At 49.4% G+C, this 19,447-nt stretch overlaps 1 protein-coding gene across 1 annotated transcript in view; it reads right to left on the minus strand.

Annotated features, from left to right (window-relative positions):
- tmem236 (transmembrane protein 236) overlaps positions 1 to 18,012 on the minus strand; it is a 33,876-nt gene extending 15,864 nt beyond the window's left edge. The window contains exons 1-2 of the mRNA XM_072508576.1: positions 17,752 to 18,012; positions 16,256 to 16,328 (exon numbers count right to left, since the gene is read on the minus strand). Coding sequence (XP_072364677.1) covers positions 16,256 to 16,328; positions 17,752 to 18,005 — 327 coding nt within the window. The 5' untranslated portion in view covers positions 18,006 to 18,012. The remainder of the gene's footprint in view (positions 1 to 16,255; positions 16,329 to 17,751) is intronic.
- Between the last annotated feature and the right edge of the window lie 1,435 nt (positions 18,013 to 19,447).

The following is a 19,447-nucleotide window of genomic DNA, read 5'->3' on the forward strand; positions in this document are numbered from 1 at the left end:
AGAATTGTTAATAGTTTAATAAACATGTTAAAGCTATCTCCAAGTCTGGACCTTCCTTTGTCAGAGTGCACATCAAGGAAGCAGCTTATGCTTTGTCAAGAGTATAACAAAATATGATAACCAGGAGTGGCTGTTAAATTCATATAGTTGCAACTCAGCAAACAGTGACAACCAGCAACAGGAGCCAGGCAAGATGATGTTCGAGATTACGGTTCCACAGCAGCTCAGTACCAAGGCAATCTCAGTGAAAACTGGCGTGCGTTCAGGCAGAGATTCGAGATCTACATGGTAGCGTCTGACCTGGATGGCATGGTGGATGCAGAAAAAATAAATCTTCTACCTACCATCGCGGGTCCAGAAGCAGCTGAAATCTTCCAGACCTTCAAATACTCAAAGGGGCAAAACAAGAGTGACTTCCAGGCAATCCTGGACAAATTCCAAGAATTCTGGGAGGAACATACAAGAAGAAAAGGTAAAAGAGGCGCCAGAACTCACCACGAGGCGAAGGTAGGATTTCCTTTGAAGGAAACGTCAGTTTTGAATTGCAGCCATCTTGGAAAAGGTGCTGTACGTGCGCAGTTGCGCGAAGAGAGCACAGAACGGGAAGGTCCATTTGCGCATACGCGAGAAGTCGCGCATGCGCGATTGCGAAAAAGGCCCCAAGTAAAGGAATAGCGATATGCGCATGTGCAATCGCTTCCTACGCTCTACGTCACAAGCGTTGTGGCGTCAGAGGCCCCGGACCACGCCCACTTAAAGGGGAAATGACCCAAAACACGTTTAAAAATTTTTAAAGCAGTAAAACCCGTTTCTTTCACCTGGAACGACAGCACAATGCCTGAAATTCGACCAGTAGCTGAAAGTAACCGCCGCCGAACCCTGCAATAAGCAGTTAGCACCGCTCAAAGAGATGATACAGTCCTTGAAGACTATGACTCAGACCTTGAATTCTTCTTTGGACATCGCGAGCTCAATGCCAGCTCCGACACAAAACGTGATGATATGGTCTTGGAAGACAATGACTCAGACAAAGAATTCACCTTGGGAGGTGGCGACCCCAGTACCAAATCCGAACCGCAACGAGACTTGTTGCACATTGACGATCCCGACGACGAGTTCTTCGGATTGGGAATCTTCAGCCCAGCATATACGACATCCCGACTCATGAGTGCAGGATTATGCTGCGGCCTGACATCAAGAGACAGAGAGTAGTACAAGCCCACAGAGAGCGGCCTGCTGCCACACAGAGAGTGGTCCACGCACCACAAAGGGTCACAGCCTCTACACAGAAAGCGATGAAAGACTCCACAGCGAGACAACTGCACGTCTCCACGCAAGATGTGTCTCCAGTGACACAAGCCTCCACAGCGAGCTTGTGGACAGACTCTATGATAGAAGCAACGTAAGACTCCAGAGCGCAGTCCTTGCATGAACAAGAAGTGACTCGAGGGACACAAGCCTCCAGAACGAGCTCGTGGACAGACTCCATGATTGAAGGAACGCAAGACTCCAAAGTGCAGTCCTTGCATGAACAAGAAGTGATGACAGTCTCCACAGCGAGACCAATGCACGATTCCACACAAGGAACGCTGCAAGACTCCACAGAGGGAGTGACACAAGCCAACACAGCGAGCTCATGGACAGACTCCACGATAGAAACAATGCAAGACTCCAAAGTGCAGTCCTTGCATGAACAAGACCATGAGGGTCTAGCAACCTCCTCTGAGCAACAAGCAGCAGACGATGCAAGTCTGCCATGCTCAAGTGAACACCAGAAAGATTATGATAGTCTGCCACGCTCACATGCACAGCAAGAAGACTATGACAGTCTACCACGCTCCAGTAAACAGCAAGAAGACTATGACAGTCTACCACACTCACATGAACAACAAAGCGACCATGACAGTCCACCCACATTATTTGAGTCACCAGAAGAAGACTATGACAGTCTACCCAGCTTATTTGAGCCACCAGAAGAAGACTGTGAAAGTCTACCAGCTCATTTAACCAACAAGAAGACACTGAATGTATACCCACTGTATGTGAGACAAGTGACGAAGAAATCACAATTCCCATACAGGATGTGCAGGATCACAGCGAGGCTGACATATCTCAGCTCGTCTGCACAGAAGCACTCAATAATCAGAGGACGGCTACTCATGAGTCCAGAGAGACCACGTTAATAGAAATCTTGAAGATTTTGACTCCAGAAGAGGAGCACCAAGAAACAAAAGGTGATTCAAATGAACCAGAAATAACTCTAGAAGAGAAGTACCAAGGAAGCAAAGCAGAGGAATCAAATCCACCACAAATGACTGAAGTCACCAACATCAATGCAACATCAGATCATTTCCACAATTCTCAAGACGAAACGCTCAATATAACAGATACCATCATCAAAAACATGGCAGAAGACAAATAAGCCAGATATATGACAATGAAAGCAATTAATGAACGTGTATTGCAGGAGTTGGATGCTCGACAGCAAGAGCTGGATATATTAAACACGAAGAAGGAAATCCTGGGGGCTGAATAGCACATTCCCAGGTGAAGCAAGAAGCTGTGGTGCTGTATGAAACGCTGCATGAGCTGGAAACGCACCGCAGTCAGATGGTTGCAGAGGATAAGATTTTGGGATCGCCACAGGAGGAGAGGGAGCGGCTCCTAAAACAGGTTAAAGAAGACAATCACAGTGAGACTACTGGTGACTCCGGTGACACCACGTTACTTCACACCTCATCCGCTCGAGCCTCTCCACAAGCAAATGCAGTCCTGAATGAAATGACTCCAGACGGGGAGAATCGACAAGCCAAAGCTGATTCAAGTAAGCCGGACATGACTCCAGACGGGGAGCGCCGCAAACTCAGTGACGGCATGCTCAAGGAAACAACAGATACCACAAGGACACTGACACCAATAACTGTGACAATGACTCACATCATCCAAACGGAACACTCATTGAGCGCAACAGCAACAACGAAAACAACATGCAGTACAACAAGAACAACAGCGAAAACAACAAAAACGGAACCAAGCATGACAAAAACAACAACAAGAACGACAACAATAAGGATGACAACGAAAACGACCAAGACAGAAACGACAACAATGAAACAACGACCTGTACAACATGGTACAACTCTACAAATGAGGGACATTGTTACTGCTCAGCTCAGTAAATGGCAGGACGATGCATTTTACCAATTCACGTTTGCTACACTACCAACAGGCAACATGGCTTTCAGGACAGATGCCATCAAGAATTGCTCCCATTAGCATCGAAAAAAAAAAAGAAACAGACTCCAAATCAGTCACTAAAGTGATTTGAACACTTGAACACCTCCTGATGACCAAACAGCAGGACACTGACGGCGTTCACAAGGGAATGACAACGTCACCATTGACACTTCTATACCAGACCATATACATTCATGCACTTTGGACTCATAACATTTATTTTGTATTGTCTTATCCTCAAAGTCATCGCAACTATGATTTGGTCTTGTATCATATTGGATAGTCATCACAGTTATCATAACTTGTACATAGCATCACTTATCTACCTAGTTTGTTAAATTTTCTTTAACACTGTACAGAAAATATGTAACACGAAAAAAGGGGGGATGTAATTTCATAGAATTTACAGTGCATAAGGAGACCATTCGGCCCATCGAGTCTGCACCGGCTCTTGGAAAGAGCACCCTACCCAAGGTCCGCACCTCCACCCTATCCCCACAACCCAACAACCCCACCCAACACTAAGGGCAATTTTGGACACTAAGGGCAATTTATCATGGCCAGTCCACCTAACCTGCACATCTTTGGATTGTGGGAGGAAACCGGAGCACCCGGAGGAAACCCACGCACACACGGGGAGGATATGCAGACTCTGCACAGACAGTGACCCAAGCCGGAATCGAACCTGGACCCTGGAGCTGTGAAGCAATTGTGCTACCCACAATGTTACCGTGCTGCCTGTGGTGATATACATCACTGTAAGTACACAAAGGGTTAATATACGGGGCAGCACGGTAGCATTGTGGATAGCACAATTGCTTCACAGCTCCAGGGTCCCAGGTTCGATTCCGGCTTGGGTCACTCTCTGTGCGGAGTCTGCACATCCTCCCCGTGTGTGCGTGGGTTTCCTCCGGGTGCTCCGGTTTCCTCCCACAGTCCAAAGATGTGCAGGTTAGGTGGATTGGCCATGATAAATTGCCCTTAGTGTCCAAAATTGCCCTTTGTGTTGGGTGGGGTTACTGTGTTATGGGGGTAGGGTGGAGGTGTTGACCTTGGTAGGGTGCTATTTCCAAGAGCCGGTGCAGACTCGATGGGCCGAATGGCCTCCTTCTGCACTGTAAATTCTATGAAATTCTATCTATGAAATACATACACTATACCTAGCTAGACACTAGAGGGAGCGCCAGAGACATGACACACAGACAGTCAACCAATAGGTCAGTAAGATAGGACACGACCAATGGGCATTCACGATACACACAGAGGTGACACTACCACAGGAGGGCATTACACCAACCCATATAAAGGACACATCACACATGCTTAGTCTCTTTCCAGTGGAGACACTCAGTGAGTACAGACACAGGGTTGATTGAACATCACACCCACCACGTGGATTGTAGCAGACTGGTTAGTCAGTCTGAGCAGCTATAGCAGGATTAACAGTAGTGTCGAATCCAAGTAGGAGAATTGTTAATAGTTTAAGAAACGTGTTAAAGCGATCTCCAAGTCTGAACCTTCCTTTGTCAGAGTGCACATCAAGGAAGCAGCTTATGCTACGTCAAGAGCATAACAAAACAAACAGTTCCAGCTTCTCCAATCGATCAACATAACTGAAGTCCTCTCAAAAGCCTTCAAATCCTTCTTAAACTGCAGTGCTTAGAACTAGGCATACGCCCCAATTGAGAATGAACTAGTGTGATTTACAGGTTTATCAGAACTTCCTTACGTTTACTCTACAACCCTATTTATAAAGCTGTGAATCCCAAGTGCTCTCACAACTTGTCCTGCCACCTTCAATGATCAATACACAGATACTCCCAGATTCTGCTTTTAAAATTATTTCCTTTGCTTTACATAGCCTCTCCTCATTCTACCTACCAAATTAAATTAATTTAAACTTCTCTTCTTTAAATTTCATCGACCTGTTGACCATCCATTCCCTCAGCCTTTCTATATCCACTTGAAGTAGACACTGTTCTCCTCACAGTTCCCAAATACTTCCAAGTTTTGTGCCATCCACAGATGTTGAAATTGTGCCCATGTACCTTATTAAAGTCAAGAAAAGCAGGGATCCTAATATAGCACCCCCCCCCCAGGGAATCCCATATCTTTCTCCAATCTAAAAAACAATCGATCACCAGTTTCCTGTCACTCAGCCAATCTGATATCCATGCTGACATGGTTCTTTTATCCTGTGAACCTTAACTTTGATAACAATCTTGTCATGTGGCATGTTATCAAATGCCTTTTGGGTGTCCATGTACATAACATCAACCAATCGCATTACACACATCACCCTTCTTTGTTGTCTCATCAAAGACTCAAACAATTAGTTAAAATTGAAGTAAAAACAGACAATGGACGAAATACTTGGAAGCCAGGCAGCACCTCTGGAGAGAAAAGGGAGTTAACTTTTCAGGCTGATAGGCCTTCATCGGAGTCCGTGGAGCTGAAAAGTTAACTCTGTTTCTCTCCAACGACGCGGTCAGACATGCAAGGCATATCTAGCATTTTCTCTTTTACATCAGGGGCGGGATTCTCCGTGATCGCAGCAATAACCCAACGCCGGCGTCAAAAGTGGTGCGAGCCATTCCGGCGTCGGGCCGACCGAAAGTTCTAGAATTTTCCGCGGCAGAAGGGGATAGAAGCGGCGTCACGCCAAGCGTGGCGGCGCGACCCAGAACAGCGTCAGAGATCCGCGCGCCGTAATTGACGCCGCGCGGCGTCACTCCTCAAAAGACGCCCAACGGCGAAGAGACCCCCAGCAACGTTGGAAGATGGCCGCCCGCCGCGCAGCGCCGAGGTTCCAGGAGAGCGGGACATCGAGATGCTCCTGGATGCAGTGGAGCAGAGGAGGGAGGCCTGTACCCCCGGCACGACCGCAGGGTCGCACCAAACACCAGCTGGCGCCTGTGGAGGGAGGTGGCAGAGACCGTCAGCGGCGTGGCCATAATAGCCAGTACGGGCAGCCATTGCCACAAGAGGTCAATGACCTAAGGGCAGCCAGGATGAGTACCCCACACCGTGCCCATTGCAACAATCCTACCAATCCCCCAAATATGTGGCACGGCACGGCACGGCACAGGCACCCCCCCCCCCCCCCCCCCCGCCCCAGGATGGGTGGAACAGCTCTAGCTGAGACTGACATGGCTGCACCCACCCATGCAGGCTGCATTGGCAGGACGGGCTGTGAACCTCTGCCAACATACACATAACCACTGGTTTTCAAGTATGCCTGCCTAACACTGTTTACCTGTATCTCTGTGTCCACGTCCCCCGTCCGTCCCGTCCCCGTCCCGTCCCGTCCCCCCCCAACCAGGAGAAGCGTGCCCATAACAACCGGGACCTGGACCTTGCTGGCGCTCTTGAGGACGGGGAGGTCGCGGATTCAGAGATCGGGGACGCACCACCAAGTGAGACCCCCACTGGCTAGCCCCCTCCACGCCCTCCTCTGATTCCCCATCCCTCATCCCCCCCTTTCCCCCTCTTCCCCATCCCCCCTTCCCCATCCCCCCTTCCTTCATCCCCCTCTTCCCCATCCCCCCTTCTCCCATTACCCTTCCCCCCTCTTCCCCAGCCCCCTTCCCCATTCCCCCATCCCCCCTTCCTTCATCCCCCTCTTCCCCATCCCCCCTTCTCCCATTACCCTTCCCCCCTCTTCCCCAGCCCCCTTCCCCATTCCCCCATCCACCCTTCCCCCATCCCCCCTTCCCCATCCCCCCACTATCCCCCTCCCCTCCCCAACCCCCTTCCCCCATCCCCATCCCCCTTCCCCATCCTTCCCCCTTCCCCATCCTCCCTTCCCCCATCTTCCCATCCCCCCCTTCTCCCATTACCCTTCCCCCCCTGTGATAGTCTGTGTTAGAAGGATTACGACTTTCCCCCAGCAGCTTTCTTCTGTACCCGGCTGCTGGGGGAAACATCTAGCGTGTTAAAGCCTTCAATTGTCTCCAATCTCACTTCTGGAGTTATTGATCGTGGTTTGCAAGTATGCCAGCCTAACACTGTTTACCAGTATCTCTGCCACCCCCCGGTCCCCCCGTCCCCCCAACCAGGAGAAGCGTGCCCATAACAACCGGGAGCGTGACAGGACCGAAGAGGGCCCACTTGAATTGTGCCCCCTCACCGTTCATGAAGAGAGGGCCCTGGACCTTGCAGGCGCTCTTAAGACGCTCTTTTTAAAGAATGGAGCTCCGAATCAAGCAGGAGTGTCTGCAACTCAGCCCCCACGCGGCAAACTCGGTGGCAACCTTCAAGCACTGGCTGGCGTGCTTCAACGGCGGATATCTCGGGACGGCCGAAAACACACCCACGGGAGAACAGAAACTACAAATTCTACACTCGAGGGTGAGCCCAGAAATCTACACGGACGCGGACGATTTCGATGCCGCAATGGAGCTGCTGAAAGGACATTATATTCACCCTGTAAACCAGGTCTACGCCCGACATCTGCTAGCGACGAGGCGACAAATCCCTGGGGAATCACTGGAAGAATTCTACCGTGCGCTCCTGGTGTTCGGGAGAAACTGCAGCTGCCCACAAGTTTAGGCGAGCGACCACACAGAACCTTTGATCCGGGACGCTTTCGTTGCAGATATGCTGTCCTCCCAAATCCGCCAGCGATTGCTGGAGAAAGAGACACTAGGCCTCAAGGAGGCACGGGCCATTGCCGGCTCCCTGGATGTGGCCTCCCGAAACGCCCACGCTTACGTCCCCGACCGCGTAGCAGCCCCCTGGGCAGCATGGATCCCCCCCGCGGCCGACCCCGAGGCATCTCCCATCCCCACACAAGCTTGTGCTGCGAGGTGGCCTGGCAACCCCCGGGGGGGGCCCCGCTGCTATTTTTGTGGGCAAGCCGAGCACCCCCAACAGCGCTGTCCGGCCCGTTCATCCATCTGCAAGGGATGCGACAAAAAGGGCCATTTTGTGGCGGTATGCCAGGCCCGGGTTGTTGCTGCGGTCTCCGGAGGCGAATATGGACCGCCATCACAACCCTCTCCACGGACCCCGTGCAGCCAGCAGACGCCGCCATCTTCCTCCTCCAGGGCCACGTGTGGCCTCTGGGCGCTGCCATCTTGTCCCACGGATGCCACGTGCGATGGATGGGCGCCACCATTTTGTGCACCGCCAGCCATGTGCGACTAATGGGCGCCGCTATCTTGGATGGACTCCCGGGACCCCAGTTCGGCTGACCACACACCACCCGAAGAGAACATCCAACTGCTGCCACGATTAGCCTCGGTGACCCTGGACAAGTCTCGGCCCCGAACACTCTCGACTGCTACGACGACGGTGCTTATCAATGGGCATGAAACGTCCTGCCTAATCGACTCTGGGAGCACGGAGTGCATCATACACCCCGACACAGTAAGGCGCTGTTCTCTCCCCGTCCACCCCATTAATCAAAAAGTCTCCCTGGCCTCCGGATCTCACTCAGTAGAATCATGGGGTTTTGTGTCGCTAACCTCACGGTCCAGGGAAGGGAGTTCCAAAAACTATCGACTCTACGTCCTGCCCCAACCCTGCGCTGCCGCACTCCGAAGGTTGGACTTTCAGTGCAACCTCCAAAGTCTAACTTTCAAATTCGCCGGCCCTATACCCCCCCCTCACTGTCTGCAGCCTTGCGACCCTAAAGGTCGATCCGCCTTCCCTGTTTGCGAACCTCACCCCGGATTGCAAACCCGATGCCACCAGGAGCAGACGGTACAGTGCCCAGGTCCGGATCTTTATTAGGTCAGAGGTCCAACGGTTACTGAAGGAAGGTGTCATTGAGGTTAGCAACAGTCCCTGGAGAGCTCAAGTAGTGGTTGTAAAGACTGCGGAGAAGCATAGCTATGGGTGGCAGATATGGGCAACGGTTTCCAGTCTCATCCTGAGTCTCCTCCTGCATGCCCGGTATGTGAGGTCCTGGTACAACGAGCGGGGCCGGTACACACGGGGCCTCATCGGGCGCCTCCGTCACCGTGAACCACCACCACCTCCTCCCCCTCCTCGACCCTCCAGCCTGGGTGGCTGCCACCTGCCCCTTTGCAGCACGCTCCTCTGTGGCAGCCTCCGCTGCCTCCCTGGCACGTCCCTGCTCCAGGTCCCATAGGGCTACATGCAGGACAGCAGCCCCCGCCACGGCAGCCAACATCGCTGGGTGATGCCCAAATATAATGGTCTGCAGGGGGTGGGGGTAGACATATCATCATTGTACATATCCATCTCCACAACCAGGTGCCATGGCCTGCATGGTCGCCACTGTTGCCAGCTGGCACCTAGCCAGGCCACCCCCCCCCCCCCCCCCGGTCCCCTCCCCGTCACCCCCCATCCCACCATCCCTGGTCCTCTCCCCACCACCCCCGGTCCCCTCACAGGCACCCCCCCTCCCCCCACCCCCACGGCTCCGGCCCTGACGCCGCCACGCACCGTCAGCCCTGGGGGAGTCCGCCACCGACAGCCGCAAACCCCACCGCCCCCCCCCAGCCATGGCCATGCCATCTCTTCTGTGACGACGCCCCCACGCCAACCCCTCCCTACCTCCTCGTTCACCGGTGTAAGCTAGCACGACTGGTTGGCACTGTTAAAAATGTAGTTACGCCGGCGTGACTTCGGCCCATCCAGGCCGAAGATTTGCAGCAGGCCCAGGGAGCAGCCCGTCGCACCGATTCCCGCGATTCAGCGAGGTGCGTGGCACAATTCCTGTCGACGGGCTTTTTTCGCAGGTCGGAGAATCAAGGTGACAGCATCGGAGCGGGATTTGCGGCACCCCCCGCCGATTCTCCGACCGGACGCGGTGTCGGAGAATCCTGCCTCAGATTTATAGCGTCTGTAGCACTTTGTACTTGCATTGATTAAACACGAGTTGCTCTCAACAAGTCAGTCCCGGCTCTCCTTAATTAATCGCCATTTGTTCAGTAGAGTGTTATTTACATCCTGAATTATGGGGCGGGATTCTGCGATCCTGAGGCTAAGTGTTGATGCCATCGGAAACGCCGTCACGTTTCCGACGGCATTAATACGGCCTCAGGATCAGCAATTCAGTACTGGCTCTCCTTTTTTTTTTCGAAATATTTTAATTCAAATTTTTACCTATTTTCAACAAACCACCCCCTGACAGAAAAAAGAAAAACAAAGAACACATAAATAAACATCTTACAAATATATCACAAATTCCCCCCCCCCCCCACCCTCTGGACTGCTGCTGCTGCTGACCACCTCCTAACACTCCGCTAGAAAGTCTAGGAACGGTTGCCACCGCCTGAAGAACCCTTGTACCGACCCTCTCAAGGCAAGTTTTACTCTCTCCAATTTAATGAACCCTGCCATATCGCTGATCCAGGATTCCACGCTTCGGGGCTTCGCATCTTTCCACTGAAGAAGAATCCTTCGCCGGGCTACCAGGGATGCAGAGGCCAGAATACCAGCCTCTTTCGCCTCCTGCACTCTCGGCTCGTCCGATACCCCAAATAGTGCTAACCCCCCAGGCCGGCTTAACCCGGGTGTTCATCCCCTCAGACACCGTCCTCGCAATACCCCTCCAGGACCCATCCAGCGCCGGGCACGCCCAGAACATGTGGGTGTGATTTGCTGGGCTCCCCGAGCACCCCCCACACCTGTCTTCCACCCCAAAGAACCTGCTCAGCCTCGCCCCTGTCGCTCTGTGAAGCGCTCGCGCTCTGTGAGGAACCTTAAATTATATCAGGCTAAGCCTGGCGCAAGAGGAGGAAGAATTAACCCTACCCAGGGCGTCCGCCCACGTAACCCCGTCTATCTCCTCCCCAAGCTCCTCCTCCCATTTACCCTTTAGCTCCTCCACCAAGGTCTCCTCCTCCTCATGCACCTCCTGGTAGATTGCCGAGACCCTGCCCTCTCCAACCCCCCCCACAAGGGCACAAGGGCCCTCTTGACCGGACCGTTCAGGCCTCTCACATTCCAAGTTATCAGCCAGGTCAGGGGGCTTCCCGCAGTCCCCCCCCCCCCCCCCACCGCCCCCCCCCCACCCCCACCCCATTCCCCCCAGCGGCAGACACCCGCCCTGACTCTCTCTCCAAGCTCCAGCTGCCCTTTGGCCAATGCAGCAGCAACCCAGTTCCCCCTTCCCCCCCTCCCCCCCTCCCCAGCTTGGTCCCCCCCCCAGCTGCGTCGATCCCCCCATAGCACTCCGGTAAGTCAGCTGACTCCTGCTGACCCCGGGCACTCCCGCCACTCCATCGACCCCCCAGTGTGGTAGTCTCCCCCCCCCTCCTGCCCATCAGCGGGCGCTCCTCTCCAACACCGCCCTTCCCCCCGGCCCTGCCCCCTTCCTTCCCTAGCGCGGGAAAAAGCCCGCGCTTTCCATCAAACCGGCCCCGCCATCTCTGGCGCAGCTCCCTTTTGCGGCCTAATCCCAGATCCCCCAGTTCAGGCCTCCCATCTCCCCTCCCCCCAACGGGCCCCGTCCTTCCAACCACCGACGCCCACACTCTCACAAAACCCCCACTTCGAACCATTTCACCCTACCCCACCCAGCACCCAAGGAAACAATACAGAACAGAACAGAACATTCCCCAACATCCCCCAAAGCACAGTAACCACAGTAACCCCCCGCGACCTCCCTTCACAACCGACCCTCAGTCCGTGTCCAACTTTTCGGCCTGAATAAAGGTCCACACCTCCTCCGGCGTCGCAAAGTAATGGTGCCAGTCCTTAAACGTGACCCACAGTCACGCCGGCTGCAGCATCCCGAATTTCACCCCCTTCTGATGCAGAACCGCCTTAGCCCAATTGTACCCGGCCCTCTTCTTGGCCACCTCCGCGCTCCAGTCCTGGTATATACGGACGTCTGCATTCTCCCACCTGCTGCTCCGCTCCTTTCTTGCCCATCTTAGGACACACTCCCTGTCCACCAAGCGGTGGAACCGCACCAATACCGCCCGCGGCGGCTCGTTAGACTTGGGCCTCCTCGCCAGGACTCCGTTGGCCACATCTAGCTCCAGGGGCCTCGGGAAGGCACCCGTGCCCATCAACGTGTTCAGCATCGTGACCACATATGCTCCAGCATCCGACCCCTCCACTCCCTCCGGGAGACCCAGAATCCGCAGGTTCTTCCTCCTCGACTGATTCTCCATGTCCTCGAACTTCTCCTGCCATTTCTTATGCAGCGCCTCGTGCGCCTCCACCTTCACCGCCAGGCCCAATATCTCGTCCTCATTCTCCGAGGCCTTCTGCCGCACATCCCGGATTGCCGCCCCTTGGGCCTTCTGGGTCTCGACCAGCTTGTCGATCGAAGCCTTCATCGGCTCCAGCAGCTCTGCTTTCAATTCCGTGAAGCAGCGCTTGAGAAACTCCTGCTGCTCTTGCGACCACTGCGCCCACGCTGCCTGGTCTCCACCCGCCGCCATCTTGGCTTTCCTCCCTCGCACTTTTCGCTGCACCAGAATTACTTTTTTCACCGCTCCACTCCTGGTCCAATCCATACAGTGCCGGGGAAATCGTACTGTCACTTTCCCACACTGGGAACCATCGAATAAATGCCACTGGGGCCCCGAAAATGAGCGCAAAAGTCAGTTTCCGGCGGGAGCTGCCGAACGTGCGACTTAGCTCAGCATAGCCGCAACCGGAAGTCAGTACTGGCTCTCCTTAATTAATCCACATTTGTCCAGTAGAGTGTTACTTACGTCCTGAATTATGGGGCGGGATTCTGTGATCCTGAGGCTAAGTGTTGATGCCATCAGAAACGCCATCACGTTTCCGACGGCGTCAATACGGCCTCAGGATCAGCAATTCTGGCCCCTACAGGGGGGCCAGCACGGCACCGGAGAGGTTCACGGCGCTCCAGCTGCTGATCCCGGTGCGAACTGGGTGCCGCAGGATCCGCGTATGCGCAGTGGCACCGGCACCAACGCGAGCATTTGCAGTGGCTTCCTTCAACGCGCCGGCCCCGACGCAACATGGCGCAGGACTACAGCGGCCGGCGCAGAAGAAAGGAGGCCGCCAGCCAGAGAGGCCAGCCCGCCGATCGGTGGGCTGCGATTGGTGGACCACATTGGAGGCCCCCCCTGGGGTCGGAACCCCCCTCTCCCCCCCCTCCACAGGCCGCCCCCAACCCTTCCACGCTGAGTTCCTGCCATCTGAGAGCAGGTGTGGACGGCGGCGACGGTACTCGGCGTTTTTACGATGGCCACTCGGCCCATCCCGGGCCAAGAATCGGCGGGCAGGCCGCGTAGAGCGGCCCCCGACTAGCGGCACGCCAACCATGCCAGCGCCAATGGCGCCGATTCTCCGCTCTGCGGAGAATTGCGTGCTGATGTCGGGGAGGCATGGTGCGATTACGCCGGCCCCGGGCTGAGAGAATCCTGCCCATGATCCCTAAAAAGCTTTCCCACAGAGATTAAACTGACTGGTTTGCAGACCCTGGGCTTATCCCTGCACATTTTGTTTGAAGAAAGACGTAGCATTTGAAGTTCTCAGTCCTCTGGTATCTCCAGTTATACCTAAGGAGGATTGGGAGATTAAGGCCAGTGCCTCTGCAATTTCCACTCCTACTAATTCCCTCAGCACCCTTGGATGCTTCTCTTCTGATCCTGGTGACTTATCAGCTTCAAGTACAGCCAGCCTATCTAAACACATCATCATTATTTCGCCTATCCATTTTCTCAATGACCCACTCTTCGTTATCTGGGTATCCGTGTGACCCATGATTGGGCCCCCCTCCTGCTCCATAAATTGAACCATGTCAGATGGTTGTTAAGTAATGGTTGGTCTGTTTTTATTTTAGTTTCTTTATCAGAGTAAAAGTCTTAAAATGTGAAATCTTGTCCTTTGGTTCGGTCAGTCAGTGAGAAATTTGTCTATTTTTAAATTGTTCTCTATGGGGACTGTAACAAAATATAGCTTATCACCCTTGTGAGCTGTTTACGCCTTGCATATTTCATTTTCATACCAAATATATAGGTGCAGATGAATCCCTTCAGCCCCAGAATACAAGAGAATGGTAAAGCAGAATATTTTAAAATTAAGATTGGGCAAAATCTGCTCAAGATTTTCTGAACAATCAATTCAATCACAATCAAATGACTGGTTTCAAACTATATATAGAACGCACATTGGATGGAAGGAAATATTGTTGTTAGGATTGCAGATGAGAACCTAACTATTTGCAATTTCTAAAATTGTGAGGAAAAGTTACTGCACCACAGAAGTGATAACACTGACCAATAGGCAGCTTTTATGTTGAAGCAAACTTTAATTTAATCACAGAATTAACCGTATCAGCAACAAAGTAATAGCTTTACAGTTAACAGTTACAACAGTTATTAAATAAAAGCAGAATTACTTCCTAAACCTGCTAAATCAGATTGCAATTAAGCAAACAAATATATATTAAATACCACTCTTGAGTAATGTTAACAACCAGGGTTTTATTTGGTTTTCTCTGTGTAGAATCTTTGGAGAGAACATTTCAAGACCAAACTGAAATACCTCTGTTCAGATTAAAGTTCCAGGACCTACTGATTCTTCAGACAGACATGACTTCTCCCATTAACTACACCATCTGTACCCAAAGCACAAGGCATTCTTTTGTATTTTCTTAAAGCCGTCCCTTGACTTGTTTATCTCGGAACAAACACAATACCCCTCATAAATGATCTACACCCATGGGTCCTTCAAAGCTAAACAAAATTCTATTAGCTAGCTATCTGTAAACAAGTAAATGGTTCTTAAGATCTACTAACAGAACAAATCAATGACTGTCTCACTTTTACAACACCTTCATCACCACTCTAGCAGTCATACTGCCTGGATGCATCTTAACCCAGGTTTTAATGACATCACTGCAGAAAATAGAAAATATGACAGTTTCTTACATTCATCACACTGTATTCTACTTAACATTGTAGCAGTCATTCATAAACCTCTGAGTTAACGGCTGACATGGCAAATTGAACTCATTTATGGTTCAATAGGAAGTGTCCTTGAATAATAGCAACCATTATTGAAGTAATCAGCTAACAGAGCAAGAAGACATCAATGAGTTCTTTCAGCTAATGGTGCAGATAGTTTGTTTTCCAATATTTCAATAACTCAAACTGTAGGAAACCAATTAACTGCCAGCATGTAAATGTAAATTGTAGGGGCCCTGCCTATCGATTCCCTTATTTTCCCTTTCTTTATTCATGCGGTTATCATTTTGATCCACAGATGCTTAATGATCATATATCTTTAAGTCAAGCAGGGGAAGTGAGAAATTCAACAAAAGTTACAAAAGGGAACATTGTGCTAGCCTTCGCACAGCAGAACCCAGATTTTTTGACACCCAAGGGATTGGTGGGACTTAGTTCGATTGACTGGCCAATGAATTGGCCAAAGGGCCATGGGCTGGATTCTCCGCCGGCGGGATGCTCCGTTTTGCCGGCAGCCCGGGGGTTTCCCAACAGCGTGGGGCTGCCCCACAATGGGAAACCCCATTGACCAGCTGGCGAAACTGAGCATCCTGCCAGCCTGCTGAACCAGAAATCTGGCGCGGCGGGACGGCGAATCCAGCCCCATATTCCTGGTAACAGGCAGTGATTGGATCCTGCTGAGTGGGATGATTGTTCAGAGAACCAAAGAAAGATAGTTGGAATCCTGGAAGCTCAGATGAAAGAAGTCTCTGATGATAGTTAACCTGTTGTATTTGCTGCATATTAAATTAAAGTTATTTTTATTAATAAAATTAATTATGTTTAAATTTACAAACCTAGTGACTGGAGCTATTGGGTAGCCAAGGACCAAAGATTTTGGGTGTTTTTCTAAGAATTATTTATTAATTTAAATTGTGTTGTGACTCCAGGTCAAGTGGGGCTGGAATTCACCTTGCATTAGCCCAGGGGATCGTAACAATGTTATTTATAGTATCCCATATGATGATTTAGCAACTATAATTCAATGAACATGTGGCAATGACTGTGTATTATGTAACCAACACCAATAAAATGTTAAACTTTTGAATGGATCCAGATTTCTGAAAAGAAGCACGAGACAACCGACAAACAATTAAAGAATCCGTTACCTGTGAACCTGCAATTATAAAGCCAAAGCAAGGCAGTGTTGTGAAAATCAGGTGCATGAGCAAAGCTGGCTCCCTGAAACACAAATAAAAAACCTCTACTGAATATTACATTCCCCAACACCGAAAATAGTGCAGTTACTATCAGAAATGGATTGAATATATTTTTATAACATTTTTTTAAAACTGCATAGAAAAATTGCACTGCAATTTAAGAAATTTGAACAAAACATTACTCACAATGGAGCTTTTTAAAATTAATTAGCAGAGAGCTACATTCTTAAAGGCTAAGGAGAAAAGCAGTTAAATAATGTGCACTTGATCTAGGATCACCCACTGACCATGCGGGTGAGCTATTAAATAAAAATTAACGTATGAATACAACATGGTTTTAGAAAGAGTCATCTGATTCCCCTGCAAACAAATAGCTGAGACATTGTAAATCATATTCATAGATTTTCTCGTGGTTCCAGCACAGTTTGTAATACTGGACATTCTGGGATTCCTCTTTAGATTTTTGTCAGTCATAAAAAGGGGGACTTATCTGCCTTGCTTTTCCATCCCCAAGAGGGGTTTCTGTCCAAAACATTAATATTTATTTGCATGTGTTGATTGGTCTGCTGCGTGGTGGCAATTGTCTATATTTTTATTGCAAAAGCCATTAAACTGCTCAATTATTAGAATTGAACAAGGAATAACAGGCCTTACTGACAAAACATGAAGTTGCAATCTTTAACTTTAGGAAAAAGAAAATGCAATACTTTATAATTTGTCACACTCATGGGCTATTTCAAAGCCCTTCACAATTTTAAATTGTGTTGGCCAGATTTGGAGGCAACAAAGTGGCCAGTTTACTCACAGCTAATGCTATGAAAGACCAGCTTTTAAAAAAATTAACTGAGAATAAATCACAGAGCTGTAATTTAAAGCTTAGTCTCCTGGTGGTTGACTTAAATGGTAACTGTGAGCATAATTAAAACACAAAAAGAACATTTGCCTTTCCAATCAATGATAGCAGAGAACTGTCTCAGGCAGACATTAAAATTCATTTAATCCCACCCAAATGACAATTCAAAATAATAACCCCAACTTCAAATGAACATCTTAACTGGTGCAGAAAAAAAATGAAAATACTGCGCAATTAAAGACTTCCAACTTAATGCCAAATTATTGTTACACCTTCTGGAGTGGGAACTGAGCTGAGACCAGCTAAATTAATTTAATAGCCAGCAGAGAAATTAAATGTCCAACCCCATTAGTGTGAATTTAAATCCATGAACAACGATGGAAGATCATAAGGTTCTCCAGTCATTTGACTGGCCATTATCCCAGAAAGAAGACAGCTGTTCCCGAGAGCCAGATACCTGTGACCTTGTCTTTTATTCGCATTTGCTTACCCTCAGCTATCTGTCATTACAACTGGAATGGATAAAGGAGTAGGTATTAAATACTTTCTAAAACTGCAGGTCAGGCATATTGAATAATTCCAAAACACTTACCATTTTGTCACATTTGACAGAATGCGCTTCTTGAACATCAGAAATTTCATTGGAGCCCAAATGATCAAAGACACACATGCCACATATGCCACTGAACAGGCCAATATGAGTTGATATGATTTGAAGTCCACAGTTGAACCTTTCGTCATAACAATCGAGGCAAACCGTTCTGCAACGACAATTGTCGGAACAGACAGAGCAGCAAACTGAAGGATTTCAAAGACCACAAACTTGAGTTTCTTTCCAGAAATCATTTTATTTATTAAATTGTAAACTCCACTCAGCTCTAATACATGCACAACAATTTGTGCCACTTCTTTGTACTCTGCCTAAAGTTTCTCTGCTTAGGTTTACTGCAATGATAAGCTAAATATAGATCTTTATTGTCCCATGACATGAGCGTTTCGCCTTCGGAACCATAAACATGTTATTAAGTAACTTAAATTGCCAGCTATCCTTAAAAGTTTCAAATATAGTGTGAAGAAAACAAAGGTAGTTTTAAGGGATCTATAGTTGCATTGGTAAATGTTAGAAATAAAGGTGTAGTTTAAATGGGTTTAATTTAGTCTTTCTGTGTAAGGAAGGGTAAATCCTATAGTTCGATTTCTGCTTGACAAAGGTGTTTGCCCGTGTGTGGTTTTGGCTTCAATTCAAACTGTGCTTCTATTGTGCTCAGAGAGTTTATGGCATGAAGATTAAACAAAATCTGACAGAAGTATGAGGTTGTTGCTCAGTAACTGGGGGCCTTTTTATGGTGGAAAGGTTTTGAGTTTACTTTTAGCTGAATTCATTGGCAGTTGGTTCAGAAGGCTGGAGAAGGGGACATATCTCTCACTTTTGCAAGATAAAAATTACAGCACGGAGTAATGGTTCAGAAAACAAGTGCAGAGGTTTAAAGACCAGCTATTTAAGGAAACTGGAAAAATGAAAATAAGTTTCTAAGATGCCCGAGGTTAAAGGTACTAGAACAGAGTGATGTTCAGTAAAGACAGGCAGAGCTGAGAAGAAGGCTGAGACACCACAAAGATATCTGAAGTGATTTTCAGGTTTATGAGAGTTTACTGCAGCCTATGGAATGTGAGTTAAAATAATTATGAAAGCCAGTGGCTGGATCTCGAAGATTGTGTAAAAGTTTTCAAGACAAAATAAATGCTGAAGAGGAAAGTGTAAAACCTGAAAGCAAAACTTTGATATGAGCAGTTGAGAGAAAGCATTATTGAAAAGAAGATTTGAAAGTGGAATTTGAAATCACTCATTTAGAAGTTGGAGTTCAGTGAGAAAAAGTGAGAAATGATCTGGGGGGACTTTGAGGTGAAACCCACAGAACTTCACTCAAATTCAGAGTGAAGTGTATATCTGACCACAGCCAGCCTGTGTTTAAAGGGATTGTGTGTTACTGAGACCATGATAGCCTAAGATACACTTTGTAACCCATGTTATCCTTAAAATCTACATATATTTGTGAAGCTAAGGGGGGAGCAAAGGAGTATTGTATCATAATCAAATTTTTCATGTTTAATAAATGTTGGTCTGGATTCTCCAGTTGGCGACAGCAAAATCGCATTCGGCGAATGGCCGGAGAATCCAAGTTTACGACCAAATCGGGGATGGCACCGCTTTTGCGATGCTCTGCCTCCTCCAAAGCGGTGTACTCGTAGAGTACGCCGCGCCACGTATCGACGGCCTCAGGACATTG

Source organism: Scyliorhinus torazame, chromosome 6 (assembly GCF_047496885.1).
Source record: "Scyliorhinus torazame isolate Kashiwa2021f chromosome 6, sScyTor2.1, whole genome shotgun sequence".
Lineage (NCBI taxonomy): Eukaryota > Metazoa > Chordata > Chondrichthyes > Carcharhiniformes > Scyliorhinidae > Scyliorhinus > Scyliorhinus torazame.